Raw genomic sequence first — 16,939 nt, forward strand, 5'->3', positions numbered from 1 at the left:
GTAATACAGAAGGCAGTAATTCTAAATACCTGTCAAATAATCAAGAGATTTTAGCCACAACAATAGATTATCTTTGGCAGCACTTGGCCATTAAGATCTGAACCAAGAGAATGAGTTGACACCAGAATAAATGGAGTCATTTTCATTATTAATTGGTATTCATATTAATTATCTAGAATACTTATTAATTGACAACTCACCGTCAAGTATGATATTAATTATTTATGACAACTGTTGGTGATACAATACAAGGTCAGCTCTCTCCATTTAGAGGAGTTCTACCAGTTTTCCTGCCCATGTGTGGCAGATCCAGCACCCCACTGCCACACCCTCCCTGCAATTTACATACACTATGGACCAGATTCTCAGGGAGAAGCTAGTAATGGCCTGCCTATGCCTTCTCCCCCTCCTCTGGGTAGAGTACCCTGCATTTTTGTTTCCTTAGCCTATGGGTTAAGGTTTCTGCTTCGGCCACCCCCCACAGGAGAGGGAGCCAGTGACAACCCTTGTTCCGAAGTATACCATGGAGCCCACGCCAGTTCAGAAGTGGAGGTGAAACTGGTGGTAGATTTCATCCAGGAACGTGGGAATTTCACATGCTTCATCGACCTGCACAGCTACGCACAGCTGCTGACGTATCCATGTGGGTACATGGTCAAAAAGGCCCCGGATGCTGATGAGCTGGTAAGCGGGGCTGCATCCAGCCCTGGGCATGCTTTTCCCCTGGGTGCTGCAAAGTCCAGGAGCAGGGCTTATTTCAAGAAGCCCCAGTATTCTCTCTCTGTTCTTTGCAGTGTGCCATCAGGCCTACTGGGAATAGGAAGAAGATGATGCCTCTTATTTCTGAGTTTGCTGTGAGTTCCAAGAACCAAACCCAACCCTGTCTTTCCTTCTCACTTGTTTTTCCGACCAAAACATATTGCAGACCCACTGCTTGCCAAGAACTGTGGGTAGCATTGTGGTGGGCAAGGGGGAGGTGCTCCTCACTTGGTGTAAGGTAGAGTTTAAGTAGGGTGTAGGCCACAGCCTAGGGGTGCTCTGGGTCACATGCAATGACTCACCCCAAGATGTGAGCAGGCACTTAGGGTGAACTGACTGGAGTAGGGCTGGCATCCACAGAGTGACTGCAGGCCTCTCTCTCCGCGCTGGTCTGCTTGAGTGTGCCCCTCTGCCCGGGGCCACAGCTAGCTCACACGCCTCCCAGCAGATGCAGCCCCACCCAGGGCTGGCCAGGTGTGGACTAGATTCTGCTCTCGAGGTGCTCTGTGTAGGGCACATCCATATATGGCATCCCTGTCTCCACCTCCACTCTGGGAGCACCTAACTCTTAGAAGGTTTTCTCTTGTACATACTTGCCCTTCCCTCATGTTCATGAACATGACATTCCCTTCCCTCAGGATAGGTGAAGATGGTTGTGCCTTTATTAGATTTCTAATGGGCTGGTGAGCAGCCTTCCAGATCTATGATATGAAGAGCTTGAATACAGTTCCTCCAATTTGTGTTTATAATATACATGCTTCAGAATGCTTATCTGGTCTTCTTCCACCTCTCTCCTTACCCCCTGCCCCAAACTGGAAGTAAAGAACTGAGGATAAGAGAAGGAGTTGGAGGAACCATACCATTTCCCTCACTTCAGGTGAGGGAAAGTCAGGCCTTTGCTCTGGTTGGTTGGGAAAGAAGGAGACCAGGAGGGAACATTGAGGGTGGGGTCGGGAATTTTTCAAACCACTGCAGTACAGAACAGCTGAGGAATGTCTGGCTTCGGGATCCATTCTTTCTCACTCTGATGATTTCCCCACTCCTAGGATGAGGTGGCAAGGTGTGTAGCCAAAGCTCTGGCTTCCCTGTCGGACCCTGAGTACCAAGTGTGTCCTACCTGCACCGCTGTCTGTAAGTACTCACTGAGTTTATTGGTTATAAGGAAATGCTCTGAGAGGATACTTGAAATGGAGCGGGAGAAGAGCTGCAAGTCAGCCTTCCTATGTTGTAGTCTTTTTTTGTTGTTAGTGATAGGCTGAATTTATGTCAAGTCTGTGTGATGGTAGCTGTCGCGTGCGGCCATCTTCATCAAACTGAGGTGGTGGTACGGTGGGTAGAGGGGAACCCCTCACCTTCCTGTCCAAAATGAACACGTGTTGAGCATAACAGGCTTAGGTGAGGGGTTCCCCCGACAATCATTAGCATTGAGCTGAAAAAACAAAAACTCTACCAAGACTTCAGACCTGAAGATGGTCTTGAGGCCCATCACCTACAAGTCAACCCCAATTGGAGGAAATACCCTTGTTTTGGTTTCTCACTGAAGTGTTTCATCTGAGCATTTCACTCTATTCCTGCTGAGATCCTTCCAGTTCCCTTATTCTGTGAGTCTGATCTTTAAATTTTTTTTTTTATTTGTTTGTTTTGTTTTTGCGGTACGCGGGCCTCTCACTGTTGTGGCCTCTGCCGTTGCGGAGTACGGTCTCCGGACGCGCAGGCTCAGCGGCCATAGCTTACGGGCCCCGCCGCTCCGCGGCATGTGGGATCTTCCCGGACCGGGGCACGAACCCGTGTCCCCTGCATCGGCAGGCAGACTTTCAACCACTGTGCCACCAGGGAAGCCGTGATCTTTAAATTTTTAGATCAAATTGAAGGATATGATTATTCTCCAAGCCCCTAGCTATAAATGGGAAACAGAAACAAAAAATGTGGGGAGCAAAGCTCCTTTCAAGCAAGTGCCCTTCTTTTCCCCTCCTGTGCCTCTTCTGTAAATAGTCTTCCAACAGTTGGTCCACCCTCAAAGCCCCTGCAAACTTGTTGATAATTCTTTCCTTTTCCATACTGTAACTTGCTGTCCCGTCCTACCTACCTCGCCCTCAACTAGCTGTTCCCCTCAGGCTTCCTCTTCTGCGAAGATTCTCCAACCTACCTCTTGGGTCCTCCTCTGTACTCTGATCTCAGCACTCTTGTCTGTGTTTCACATGCCACCAAGCTGCATAAAGCACTCAGCATGATGCTGGTGGTTGTGTTGCTAATTGCAGCAACAATCCAGTAATTACTCATGGTTTATTATTACTAGTGTTGTTGAATGGGAGCTCCTCAGAGAACAAACACATCAGGAGAGGTTCTCCACCCTCTAATTAGTCAGAACTGAGTCCTACACCAAAGAGAGCTAAAGGAACTTGGCAGGAGCCTTCCAAGGAGGTCCTCTCAAAAGATCTTTGCGGGTCACCAGGGTCCTGGCTTTTGGGTCAGATGCCAGTTTAAAGAATGGCCTTTTCCTCTCATGTCAAAAACATTCTTCTCCCCAGCATAAGCTGTGCCAAAATTAAGAGATACTCATCAGATTCCTCCAGCAGAAGAGGAGAAAGGCTCTCCTGAGCATTGTCCAGGATACCTAATATTTCCTACCTCTTTCAAGAGCCCATCTTCTGTATTTTTTATAGGCTTTGTCTGCCCTCCTTTCTTCTCCAAAATGAAATCAATTTTTGTATAAAAGCACTCTAACTCCCTGGGTTATTGTATGTGTTATATAAGTAGTTGACATTTGTCCCTTCAAGTGCTGAACTTTTCCTTAGATTAATCATTTTAGATGAAAATAATTCTAAAATGGGTTTTCACACTTTCCTGCCTTCTTAAACAGAGTATGTAGAAGAGAGTTAAGCTCTGTTCTTCATGACTGAGTGGCCTTCTGAATGTCAGTTGTTGTATCTTGAAGGCCTTCTGTGCTGTACTGGACTGTTCAATCCTTTTGCTGAACAGCGCAGCCTGTTTTGCTTCTTTAACTCTTGTGTCTGCTTTTTAGAGTTTTCATGTCTCCTTCCTCAGGCCACCTTCCTCTAGCAACCCTTTCCCCTCCTCTGGAAACAAGTTCATTGGGCTCATTTAGCTCATGGATAGATTGTGAGTATTAAGGATGTTCATGACAGCATTGTTTATAGTCACAAAAGACTGGTAAGCAACTAAATGTTCATCAGTAGAGTGCTGGATAAAAACACGTTTGGTGCATTACTACAGTGAAACACTGTGCAGCCCTTAAATGAGTGAGGTGGATCTGTATGTGCTAATAGGGAATAATCTTCAAATGTTAATTGAAAAATACAGTGTATACAACAGTGTTATTAGTATGTCCCCATATGTGTTTTTTCTTGTTTTTGTAAATTTATTTATTAACTTATTTATTTATGGCTGCATTTGGGTCTTTGTTGCTGCGCCTGGGCTTTCTCTAGTTGCGGCGAGAGGGGGCTACTCTTTGTTGCAGTGCGTGGGCTTCTCATTGCGGTGGCTTCTCTTGTTGCGGAGCATGGGCTGTATGCATGTGGGCTCAGTAGTTGTGGCGCAGGGGCTTAGTTGCTCCATGGCATGTAGAATCTTCCCGGACCAGGGCTCGAACCCATGTCCCCTGCATTGGCAGGTGGATTCTTAACCACTGTGCCACCAGGGAAGTCCCCCATATATGTTGTTTTTTAAAAAAAAGAGTAGGTAGACTTAGCAGGGACCCAAGTAAAGTGAAGTTCATGAACCTGATCACTTTGCTCAGCAGAGGTCTTCTTGGCCCCTTCCTGAATTTAAAATCTGTTCTGAAATACTTGAGCTTGCCATGTAAATAACTTCTAGAAACTTCTGGTGCCATTGCCTGTTTTTTTAATTCATCATTTTTCTTAGTGTAGAGAAAGGCTGTGGGAATTACATAAGAATTTCAGAGAGTATAGGAGAGCCTGTTCCATAACCTCTGGGAGCATGTAATTGTAGCAGAAGCAGCATCTCTAGAAAATCACAAATGGTATCATGAGAAACAAGCTTTAGGAACAATGGAAAAACAAAGGGACCCATATTTTCATTTAGTAGACATATATATTATATAATAAATAGACCCCAAGTCAGTTGAAGAAAGCATGGGCTTTGTCATCAGATGGATTGGGTTTAAATTCCAGCCTTGCCATTTTCCATCTATATTTTCTTAGATAAATTATTCATTCTGAACCTGGATTTTCTCATCTGAAAAACAAGGACAGTAATACCTACCTCATTGGCCTCTTAAAGATGAAATGAGATCATAAGTGTAAACTTTACAGTATGATGACTGGCTCATGGTAGATGTTCAACAAATGATAGCTGCTATTACATTGTTATTTTAGTATTCAGTATCATCTACACTTTGCACTTTTAGCCAGTTTCTTCTCTAGTAGAGTTTTGACTGGAAGAAGCAGGAAAACAGACCTCTTGCCTTTCGGCAAAGAGAAGTCCCAAGGGCTGTGCTTCTTTCTCTCTGTGTATCAGTTATCTCTTGAGATGTAAAGAACTATGCTAAAATTTAACAGCTTAAAACAATAAACATTAATTTTCTTACACAGTTTCTGTGGGTCAGGAACTCAGGAGCTTCTTATCTGGGTGGCTCTGGCTCAGGGACTCTCAGGACGTTGCAGTTAAGGTGTCTTCCAGGGCTACAGTCATCTAGAGGCTTGATGGGGCTGGAGGATCTTCTTCTCAGATGGCTCACTCAGATGCCTGGCAAGTGAGGGATACTTACTGGCACTGAGTTCTTCAGCACATAGACCTCTTTATAGGGCTTCTTGAGTGTCCTTACAACATGACAGCTGGCTCCCCAGAGCCAGTGATCCAAGAGAGAGCAAGGCGGAACCCATGATATTTATCACCTAGCTTTGAAGGGCACACACTTTAATTTCTGCAGTCTCCTGAAAAACAGGTCAAGTTGGCCCTGTCCAGTGTAGGAGGGCACAACACAAGGATGTGAATACCAGGAGACAAGGATCATCGTGGCTATCTTGGAGGCTGCCTACCACACTCTGTAAAGATTTGCTTCCAGTGACCTGAAGGAGTCTACACAGTGAGTTGGTGACAAGATGGAAATGAGGATTTAAAATCTCTTGGATTGAGACTAGCGAAGACCCTCATGGTGCAGGACAGTCTGAGACATAGGGATCAGGCCAGTGTTTATGTTGTAGGCCTGATGACTTTCAGAAATAACTGTAGATCCCTAAGGAACCACAGGTGGGCAGAGCTCCAGGCCCCTTTCCATCTAACCCTGAAAGGAACTAGGCTTCAAAGGTGTTTTCTCTTTTGACTTAACAGATCCAGCTAGTGGCAGCAGTGTTGACTGGGCATATGATAATGGCATCAAGTATGCATTCACTTTTGAATTGAGAGATATTGGGCACTATGGCTTCTTCCTGCCAGCCAACCAGATCATCCCCACTGCAGAGGAGACCTGGCTGGGGCTGAAGACCATCATGGAGCATGTGCGGGACAACCTCTCCTAGAAGAGAGCCTGCTCTGTCTACATTTATTTATCCACATGTACACACACACACTGAGGCCACTATTAAAGGGAGCTTATTCCTTCACATGTGAGTCAGAGCCCTCTGGCTTTGTAGAGAACACAGGTCAGCCCCTCTCCAGCCCCCTTCCTTGAAGTTTGTGCATTCTGGTGGTGTGCTTAGAGAAGCACTTCTGCCACCCTGCTGTATTTTGGTCCCGCTGTTTCACTGAGCCCTTTGTATGCCTTTCCTTCCACATAGCTGGGTGGGCAGGCCACACTTGGGATCAACCCTTCCTGGGTGGCCTGTCTCTACCTCATTTTTAGAATAAAAGGACATGTGAAATGGTTCTGTAGCCTCATCCAATCTAGCCACGCCCATGATCTTGCTCTGGTGGAGGCCCCAAGGGAAGTGCCGTGGGAGATAATGTTTGTCTTTTAGATTGGTCTTGGAAGATGACGCATAACTTCCTTCAATATATCTCACCTTTCTTGAACATATTTTTCTTTGAAAAATAAATCCCGAAGGGTCATCAGTATAGGTCATCCCCCTTTTCTGTTTTTGTTTATTTATTCTTAGTCTGAGTACAAAGTAGAGGATCACGTCTCATCACTGGGCCAAAAATTCCCAGATACTACAGTTCTGATCACATTCTTCTCTTTATCATTCAGTGTAACTGGGGATCCCAGAAGGGGATCTGTGTCTTTATAGGTACTGCTCACTCAGAAACCCTGGATGAAGTGGTGATCTAATAGCAGGATTGCTAAATTATCCCTATCTGTCCTAATGGGCTTCCCTCTACTTTGCCTTTTGAACTTACTTCAGAGATCGTTCTCTTACCCTATTGGTCCTAAATCGCTCCGCCGGCCTGGGTAATCTCCCTGCCCGGCACATTACAATTTGTTCTCTGGTGTACCTTGTGTTTCCTTCTCCTGGTTTTTGTTTTTGGTCTTTAAAGTTGCCTTTTTCTATTTTGCATCCTGGACCATGAGTACCAAGGTGGAGCAAGGATTCACCAGTCAGGCTCCTCTTGCTACATTCCTCCTTAGCATGTACCATCTGCCTTTTTTCTTTATTCTTTTTTTTTTTAATTTGCCTTTTTCGAACATGTCTGTAAATCTTGTCCTTCTGCCTAGGATTTGTGCAGCATCTGGTGTGTGCTCATAAGCCAATAAATATTCAATATGAGTCTCCTGATCATCCTCTATTCTTCGCCTTCACCTGAATGGAACCAAGCTATGGTTTTGAATATGCAGCTCTTTATAACGTCAAAAGTCAGTTTTAATCCCTGTCCATATCACATGACATGTAGGAAGGCCTTCTCCTTCAGGCCGAAGGGCCTCCAGGGTAATGTTACCTTGATGATTTCGCTCTGGTCCTAGGTCTAGTTCTTAGTTTTTCAGCTCAGAGGCTTGATATTCTCTGTATCCATATTGATTAGACTTGGGGATGCTGACTCATGCCTAGAGAGCTCAGATGAGGCAGGTGATAAAATCAGAATACGAATTTATTAATTTACATCATGGCATGTAACTGTTCAGTGGATTGGATCCTCACGTAGGCCTGAACAGTACATTCTCTCTCTGTAGGCAAAGATACATGGGAAGCCAAATTATAATCAGAAGGCTGTTTAGTGAGCGGGGCGTCAGAGCAAGGAAAGTTAATTACAGTCTATGATTAGAATTTTTAATGGTATCCAGCTCTAATAGCATGATACATCCAATTCTATAACCAGAACACACCTGCCAGCCAGCTGGTCGCTTGTGCTGGCTAGTCAGGGCTGCCTCAGACCAGACAATGCCTCAGTAGACCTGACAATGCTTGCCTCTGTGACTCGCCTGTAACTTGGCTCTATTTGTGGAACCCCCCTGCTCACCCCCAAGATTGAGATTGTCCTTTAGATTCCTTAAGAGAAAGATTTATTAGCAAGGCATTAAAAAGCCATAAAAGAATACCTGTGACTATAATAAAATTAAGAGCTATTAATTAAAAGACACCATGAAGAGAGAAAAGTTGCAAACTAGGAGAAGATAGTCACAACATTCATAATACACTCAACAGATGAAGGAGATGCAAAGAACTCCTACAGATCAGTAAGAAAAGAACCAATAATCCGATAGAAAAATGGACAAAAGATATGAGCAAGCATTTTACTTAAGAGGTAACAAGTATTTTGATAAAAACAGGAAAAGATGATTACTGATGGAAGACGTACAAATCCAGACCAAAATGAAATGCCATTTTATACTTATTCAATTTACATAAGTCAAAGGTTGGAGAGGGTGAAGCTGGGGCGAAGTGAGAGTAGCATCGACGTACATACACTACCGAATGTAAAGTAGTTGGCTGGTGGGAAGCAGCAGCAAAGCATGGGGAGATCAGCTAGGTGCTTTGCAATGACCTAGAGGGGTGGGATAGGGAGGATGGGAGGGAGCCTCAAGAGGGAGGGGATATGGGGACATGTGTATGTATATGGCTGATTCGCTTTGTTGTGCAACAGAAACTAACACAGTATTGTGAAGTAATTATACTCCAATAAAGATCTATTTAAAAATAGTTGGGGAGGAGGTAGATAATAGGATCTTTTATACATTATTGGTTGGTGTGTGAATTAGTAAAATCACTTTGGAAAATAGTTGGGCATTATCTTCTAAAGTTCATACTTTATGATCCACCTATTCCACCCCAGGCATAAAGCCAAGAACTTCTTGTAGTATACAACAGGAGACATAAATGAGAATGTTCACAGCAACACTGTTCATAATAGCAAAAACCTAAAAACAACTTAAAAGTCCACCAGTGGGAGAATGGGTGAGTAAGTATGGTATTTTCACATACAGAAATATTATACTACAGTCAAAACAAAATTTAGGGTGATTTCCTTTCTAGAAAGTTCCAAATAACTGGGAAAAAAATATATATATAATTTATATATACACATACACTTATAAGGAAGGCATAAAATTTGATAAAACTGTGTAAAAAAGGGAAGCAATAGTGAAATAAGTCAGAGAAAGACAAATACTGTATGTTATCACTTATATGTGGAATCTGAAAAATAAAACAAACTAGTGAATATAACAAAAAAGAACAGACTCAGATATAGAGAACAAACCAGTGGTTAACAGTGGGGAGAGGGAAGAAGGAAGGGACAAGATAGGGGTAGGGGATTAAGAAGTACAATCTACTACGTATAAAATAAATGAGCTATGAGGATATATTGTGCAGCACAGGGAATATAGCCAATATTTTATAATATAAATGGAGTATAATCTTTAAAAATTATGAATCACTTTGTTGTACACCTAAAACATATAATATTGTTAATCAGCTATAACTCAGTAAAAAGGGTTGGGTGAAGGGAAGCAAGGTATAGTAGGCATGCTCAGACCCCTTTTCCCAGTCAAGTGCACTCATCCCCAGCTGCTAGGAATGTTGGCTATCAACAGCTCAAGGCCCCATCCTTCTCTGGAGAATTGTCCTTAGCCAAATGAGGCCTGCCTTACCTAGGAAGCTATGCACCTGCTTTCTCTTTATCACCTTCCCACATGTCAGCCAATGACTGCCTGACTCGGGGTACAAACAGCTAGTCTTTTACTTCAAGGTGGATTCAATGCTGTGGTTCAGTGTATGCTTGAGAGCTCGGAATCCAGCCTCCAGCAGATTCCGCATCATCCTTGCTTAGCTTTTTCCCCCCGTCCCTCCCTGCTTCCTAAACTCCCCTTCTCCTGAGAATTCCCTCAGTAAATCACCTAAGCAAGAATCCCATCTCAGGCTCTACTTCTAGGGAAATGAAGAACCTGGGATTCTGAATGATGATTACCTTAGATGGAGAGAGGCTCGGAGATGAGATAAGGGTCAAGGCCCTATGGTGAAATGAAGGACCTTAGCTTTTGTTTTAGGTTATGTTTCTTTTTTTTTTTAGGGAAAAAACCTAATTCAACAGCTAAATAAATAACCAAAGAAGTCGTGCCATTAACCAAGGATTATACTTAATCTATTTCTATGGACCTGAAATCCCATTTTTAAAAATGTTATCAAAGATATAGATTTTTTTACAAAAAGGTTTTACCATTCAACATGCATTTATTGAGAGTCTAATGTCTGCCAGGGGCAGTTTTAGGTGCTGGCAATGCAATGACAAACAAGGAGACAAAATCCTTTCTTGCATGGAATTTCATTGTAGTTGGAGACACAGGAAGTTCTCAAGTAAACAAATTAAAAATTTTAATTTGGGTAATGAGAGCTGCTATAAATAAAAGAAACTGGCTGCTGTCAGGAGAGTGATGGGTGGTGGTGGGGCCTCTAGATTGGAAATGTTAGAGAAGATGGCATCTGGCTTGTATTGTAAAAGTCTTCTTACCTCTCTTTTTTGCTTTCTTTTTATACTCCCCAAAACCACGTGGAAAATGTGGGCTAAATGTTATTATCCACATTTTACAGGTGGAAAATCTCAAGAGCAATAGGTTTCTTGCCCAAGACAAATAATACCTCCTGTCCTCTAAGTGAAGACCCCACTGAAAAAGAGAAGATCTAAGTCATAAACATTCATGGACACAACTTAAATTTCTGAAACACATTTCAGTTCGAAAGGCTCTTATACCACATCAAACCAGTCTCCATGGAATTTTCTACTATTAAGGACACTAAATAGGATGGAAAGGGATAATCCATTGATGATGGAAAAATGTATTTTAGATTCTCTTTTTCGAAGTACTGGGGAGTGGGCTTGCTGAGCCATTTCCAGGTCTTACACCCAGTCCTGTTGGGGACAAAAAGAAGACCTTCTGTGAAGTAACTGGTAGGGTGAGGGATACTGTCCATGGCTGTGGATGGGATTAGCTGTCATCCATGTGCTGCCTACTTGAAACCAGAGCCACTCATTGAACTGCAGCCACCTGGGGACTGAAAGGCAGACTACATCCACTTCTGTCTGGATTACACGTGGTGAGGGGCAGCCGAATAGCCCAACTCAGCCATGTGACCTTGGGCCATGATGTAACCTCTGGGAGCCCTAGTTTCCTTATCTTTAAGATGAGAATAATGACTATATTTACAATAGCTTATCAAGAGAATTCAGTAAGCTAATGTATTAAAGTCCTCAGCACCTTACCTGGAAGCAGAAGTACTCAGTATGTGTTAGCTTGAATTATTATTCTCACCAAGTGGTGAAAATTCATTTATGAATGAGGACATTGGCATTTTCCCTTATTAGAAGCCTTATCTTATTTTGGCCGTGCTGCGTAGCATGTGGGATCTTAGTTCCCTAACCAGGGATCAAACCCACGCGCCCTGCATTACAAGCACAGAGTCTTAGCCACTGGACCGCCAAGGAAGTCCCATAGAAGCCTTATTTTCTTTAGACTTATCTTGAGACTTAAAGATCTCAACAGTTCACAGAAAAGCACTAGTTGGATGTTGTCATTTTGAGTATCATTTGGGTTTTGAAATATTGGGGTTCTTTGGGAGCTTTCCTATGTTAAACAAATATTGATGCCCTTTTACTGGATTAATCAAAGGAACCTGGCCTGAAACCTTCAAAGGTCCAGCTTCCAAGCACAACTATGTCAAGTGTATAGGGTCACCATTGATTTCTACAGGTGCTGGGAAGGCCCTGACTGCTATAAGTCTATTTTGGGTGAAGTTGAGGGTATCTTCCAGTTTTGGAAGGTCCTATGTAGATTGCACTTCTTTTATGTCACTATCTTAAGAACAGCTGTGAAGAATCTTTAAAAAAATTTTTTTTATATCTTTATTGGAGTGTAATCGCTTTATAATGTTGTGTTAGTTTATGCAGTACAACAAAGTGAATCAGCTATAAGTATATATATATATCGCCATATCTCCTGCCTCTTGAGCCTCCTCCCACCCTCCCTATCCCGCCCCTCTAGGTTGTCACAAAGCATCAAGCTGATCTCCTTGTGCTATGCAGCAGCTTCCCACTAGCTAACTATTTTACATTTGGTAGTGTATATATGTCAATGCTACTACTCTCTCACTTTGTCCCAGCTTCCCCTTCCCCCCACCCCGAGTCCTCAAGTCCGTTTTCTATGTCTGCGTCTTTATTCCTGCCCTGCCACTAGGTTCATCAGTACCATTTTTTAGATTCCATATATGTGTGTTAGCATATGGTATTTGTTTTTCTCCTTCTGACTTATTTCACTCTGTATGACAGACTCTAAGTCCATCTACCTCATCACAAATAACTCAATTTCATTCCTTTTTATGGCTGAGTAATATTCCATTATATATATGTGCCACATCTTCTTTATCCATTCATCTGTTGATGGACATTTAGGTTGCTTCCATGTCCTGGCTATTGTAAGTAGTGCCACAATGAACACTGTGGTACGTGTATCTTTTTGAATTATGGTTTTCTCAGGGTATATGCCCAGTAGTGGAATTGCTGGGTCATATGGTAGTTCTATTTTTAGTTTTTTAAGGAACCTCCGTACTGTTCTCCCTAGTGGCTGTATCAATTTACATTCCCACCAACTGTGCAAGAGAGTTCCCTTTTCTCCACACCCCCTCCAGCATTTATTTTTTGTAGATTTTTTGACGACGGCCATTTGAAGAATAATTTTTATCATTATTACCATCATCTTTATCTTTCTATTTGATGAGTTCTGGAATTTTGCCAAACTAGACAGCTTGTAAAATAAATTCCCCCTACTATTTGTATTGAGCCTTAAATCATGAACACCAGCTGTTTCTTGTATTTGAAGTAAAGCTCCAGGTGTACTGGGGGCATCCAGAGAGCATAGGCAGTTTTTTCCTCCTTAGAATATATGGGTACCACGGTGCAGCTGGGCAATTTGCTCCTTTAATGCAGAAAGAGAATCTCATAGTTTTTGTATTTCCTACAAAGCTGAGCTCAGCAGCTAGTAAATATTTGTCGATTGATTTGCTGTAGGGCAGCAAGTTAACAATCGCATAAACCATACTCTCAACAAGTTAGGGCAGCAGAAAAAGAGTACCTTTTCCAACAAGTATTATCAGTGGAATTCTGTAAAATAGATAGGAATGTATGTCCCTAAGTTCTAAGAGAAACAGAGCATAAATTAAACCTTCAGAGATAAGGAAGACTTGATATTGTTTAAGTTGCTTGCATTTTTGTAATGATTTATAGTTTTAAAATGCTTTTATAGATATTGGATAATTAAATTATCACAACCACCTGGGGATATGTGCAGGATGGGTATTATTATCTCTATTTACTGATGAGGAGTCAAAGAATTAAAGAGGTGAAGTAACATGTCCAAACATAGACAGATGGAAATGGCGAAGCAGATTCTCAAGGCCAGCTCTAGAGATTGTTGCTGAGAAAGCAATTTGAATGCTTTTAAAATACACAGAGTTCCTCCAGTTCCTTTGGTCTCACAGCCCTGTATTATCTGCCTGACCCCTGAAACCTTTGAGTTTCTAGGTTTGCAGTGATGAGAGGGAATTTAGGGAAGAAACAGGAGCCAGGCCTCCCTCTCTGGCTGCCATTGCTGGCTGATGATGACCACAATTGAGGGACATTGTGTGGTTCCCATGGGTCTGCCCCCTGTGCCTGCACCCAACATTGTCATCAAGAGACAATATTTTAGTTATTAAGAAACATCTGAAATGGACCAAAGACACTATACCCATCCATTAGGGACTTCATGCCCTTAGAGATTAGATAACCTATAGAACCACCTACTCCCATCTTTAACTTTAGCCTCTTGAAACCTTGATGACAAAATGCCCACTGCTGTCAACAAGGAGGTAGACATATTCTGTTTGAGTATTTAACAACTTGGCCTAACCTTAGAAAGTCATTAACCCAGATTTTGGGCTTATAATTCCCTCAAGGGCAGAGCCAAGGTTTTATTTATTTTGGGTCCACAATACCTAAGCACAAATTGGTGACACCTGCAGCAGAGTCAGCTGATCTACTTAGCTAACTGGCTGAGGCAGTCTCCCTTCCTCAGCTCTGAGTACCTTGCTATAGTATTGTTCTTTTCTGATGGATGTAAGAAGCACAGAGGTCAGGGAAAGCAAAGAACTGCTCGCATTTCAGCAAATCTGTATTAGAAAACTCAGAGATGTTAGGCCCAGTGGTATCATCATTGTGAAGTGGTATTTCTAAATACTTCTAGAGGCAGCTGGTGGTTGAACAGGTATTAACTTGTTAAGGAGGCATGTCAAAGAAGAAGTCCCCAGATCTCCCTCTCTCCCTCCTGCCCCAGGGCCATCAATAGGATAAATATCTTACAGGCATGTTTCTTTATGTCCTCCAGGCTCTGTAGTGCCTGGCAGCAGGTCTAGGAGCCTTCCGTTTACTCAGGAAAACAAATGAGGGACTCATGTAGCCAGAAAGATATTTGTTCAAGCTGGAAAGTGGACAAATTGCTAGGCTGGAGAAGGCCTGATGATGAATAGCACTGGCCCTGGAAGAGGGTGTTTCTCTCCTACTCTTTGCCAGGGTTGCAGAGTGGTGGAGGGATATAGGTGCCAGCTCTGTGGCCTCAGAGGCCAATAGTATCGTAACCTTTAGAAATTAAACCAAAAGATTGAGAGGAGGCAGTCCAGAGATGATTTCCCTTACTCCCAATAGAAGGAGAAATAATAACACATTGATCATTTTTTTCCCTGAGTTGCCCAAACTTGATGGAATGTTTGCTCTATTAATATCAGGATTTTACTTTTTATTTCTCTGACACTTGGATCCAAATTTGTGGACCCATCCTCAACTATTACCATCATCAATATTTGAGCAATGTAAGGTTCAGAGTAAAGTCGTTGCTTAGGATTTAATGGCCCTGTGTTCTAAATCTGTTTTTTTAACACCCTGAAGTGTCTGTCAAATTTCTCAAGATCTCAACACCCAAGGTATTTCTGTGGTCCTGGGAACCGTAAGGCTTCACTCTATTGCAAAACCATCTTCCAGAGTCAGGCTGCCTTCTCCCTTCGTATATGATAAATTCCTGAACATGTATGTATATGAAATTTTAGCAGTAGACACAGATTATAATTAGAGTATTCCCAGTGAGCCCAAACCTTTCTACTCAAAGTCAAATGACAGCATCAGGCAATACCAGGGAGCTTGTCAGAAACAGAATCTCTGGCTCCACTCCAGACCTACTGAATCAGAATCTGCATTGAACATGATTCTCAAGTAATTCACATGCCCAGCAAACTTTGGGAAGCACTGAGCTAAAAATATATTTACTAATTACACCTCACCTCATCATCTTTTAGACAGGTGTTCTCCACCCTGGCTATAAGTCAGAATCACCTGGGGGCTTTTGCAAACTACTGATGCTTAGGTTCCATCCCAGACCAATTAAAACAGAATCTGTGGACATTGGTTTGTAAAGATCTGCTCAGGTGATACTAATGGACAACCAAGGCTGAGGACACTTTTTTTGTGTCTGTGCCAGGCGACTTGCGGGATCTTAGTTCCCTGACAAGGGATTGAACCCAGGCCCACAGCAGTGAAAGCACCGAGTCCCAACCACTGGACTGCCAGAGAATTCCCCCTGAGGACCCTGTTTTGAATCCAATTTCCAGTGCCATTTTCACAGTGTTTTATACATGGATAAATTCTCCATGGATCTCTATGTTTCTGCACATCCAGATTATCTTTTCAAGGCTGTTAGAACAATAAATAGCTTTGGAAGACAGAGATAATGTTCCCTGTGAAGGAAAGATTTGTTTATTGTTCAGTATAATAAAATAATCATCGTATTCAAACTGCAGAAAATAAAGACAGAGAAAAGCTTGAAAGCGAGCAGGGGGGAAATTACTACTTATAGAGAAACAAGCATAGGAATTACAGTGGACTTCTTGTCAGAAACTGTGAAAGCAAGAAGAGAGTGGAAGGAAATGTTTAAAGTTTTGAAGAAAAAAACACAAACCTAGAATTCCTACTCAGTGAGATTATCCCTTGAGACTGAAGGAGACTCAAATAGGCAAAACAGTCTTGAGAGAGAAGAACATAGCTGGAGGTATCATGCTCCCTGATACCAAACTATAGTACAGAGATATAGTAATCAAAACAATATGGTACTGGCAAAAACAGATACGCAGATCAATGGAACAGAATTGAGAGTTCAGAAATAAACCTATATGTATAAGGACAATTTATGACAAAGGAGCAAAGAACATACAAAGGAAAAAGGATAGTCTCTTCAATAAATAGTGTTGGGAAAACTGGATAGCCACATGCAGCAAAATGAAACTAGACCACTATCTTACACCATACACAAAAATTGACTCAAAATGGATTAAAGCCTTGAATGTAAGACCGAAAACCACAAAATTTCTAGAAGAAAACATAGGTGGTAACCTCATTGACATCTAGTGACATCTTAGTGATGTTTTGTGGATCTGACTCCAAAGGCAAGGGAAACAAAAGCAAAAATAAACAAATGGGACTATATCAAACTAAAAAGCTTCTATATAGCGAAGGAAACCATCATCAAAATGAAAAGGCAGTCTATTGAATGGGAGAAGATATTTGCAAATTATATATCTGATAAGGGGCTAATATCCAAAATATATAAAGAACTCATATAATTCGACAAAAAACAAACAACTTTGATTAAAAAATTGGCAGAGGACCCGAATAGACATTTTCCCAAAGAAGACATACAGATGGCCAACAGGCACATGAATATATGTTCAACATTACTAATTATTAGGGAAATGCAAAT

General features: G+C 42.2%; 1 protein-coding gene across 1 annotated transcript in view; it reads left to right on the forward strand.

The window, feature by feature from the left end:
• Positions 1-6,324, forward strand: part of CPA4 (carboxypeptidase A4) — a 79,041-nt gene extending 72,717 nt beyond the window's left edge. Inside the window, 4 exon segments of the mRNA XM_073809940.1 lie at positions 485-684; positions 795-854; positions 1,806-1,890; positions 6,070-6,324. Coding sequence (XP_073666041.1) covers positions 485-684; positions 795-854; positions 1,806-1,890; positions 6,070-6,257 — 533 coding nt within the window. The 3' untranslated portion in view covers positions 6,258-6,324.
• The last annotated feature ends 10,615 nt before the right edge of the window (positions 6,325-16,939 follow it).

Source organism: Tursiops truncatus, chromosome 9 (assembly GCF_011762595.2).
Source record: "Tursiops truncatus isolate mTurTru1 chromosome 9, mTurTru1.mat.Y, whole genome shotgun sequence".
NCBI lineage: Eukaryota > Metazoa > Chordata > Mammalia > Artiodactyla > Delphinidae > Tursiops > Tursiops truncatus.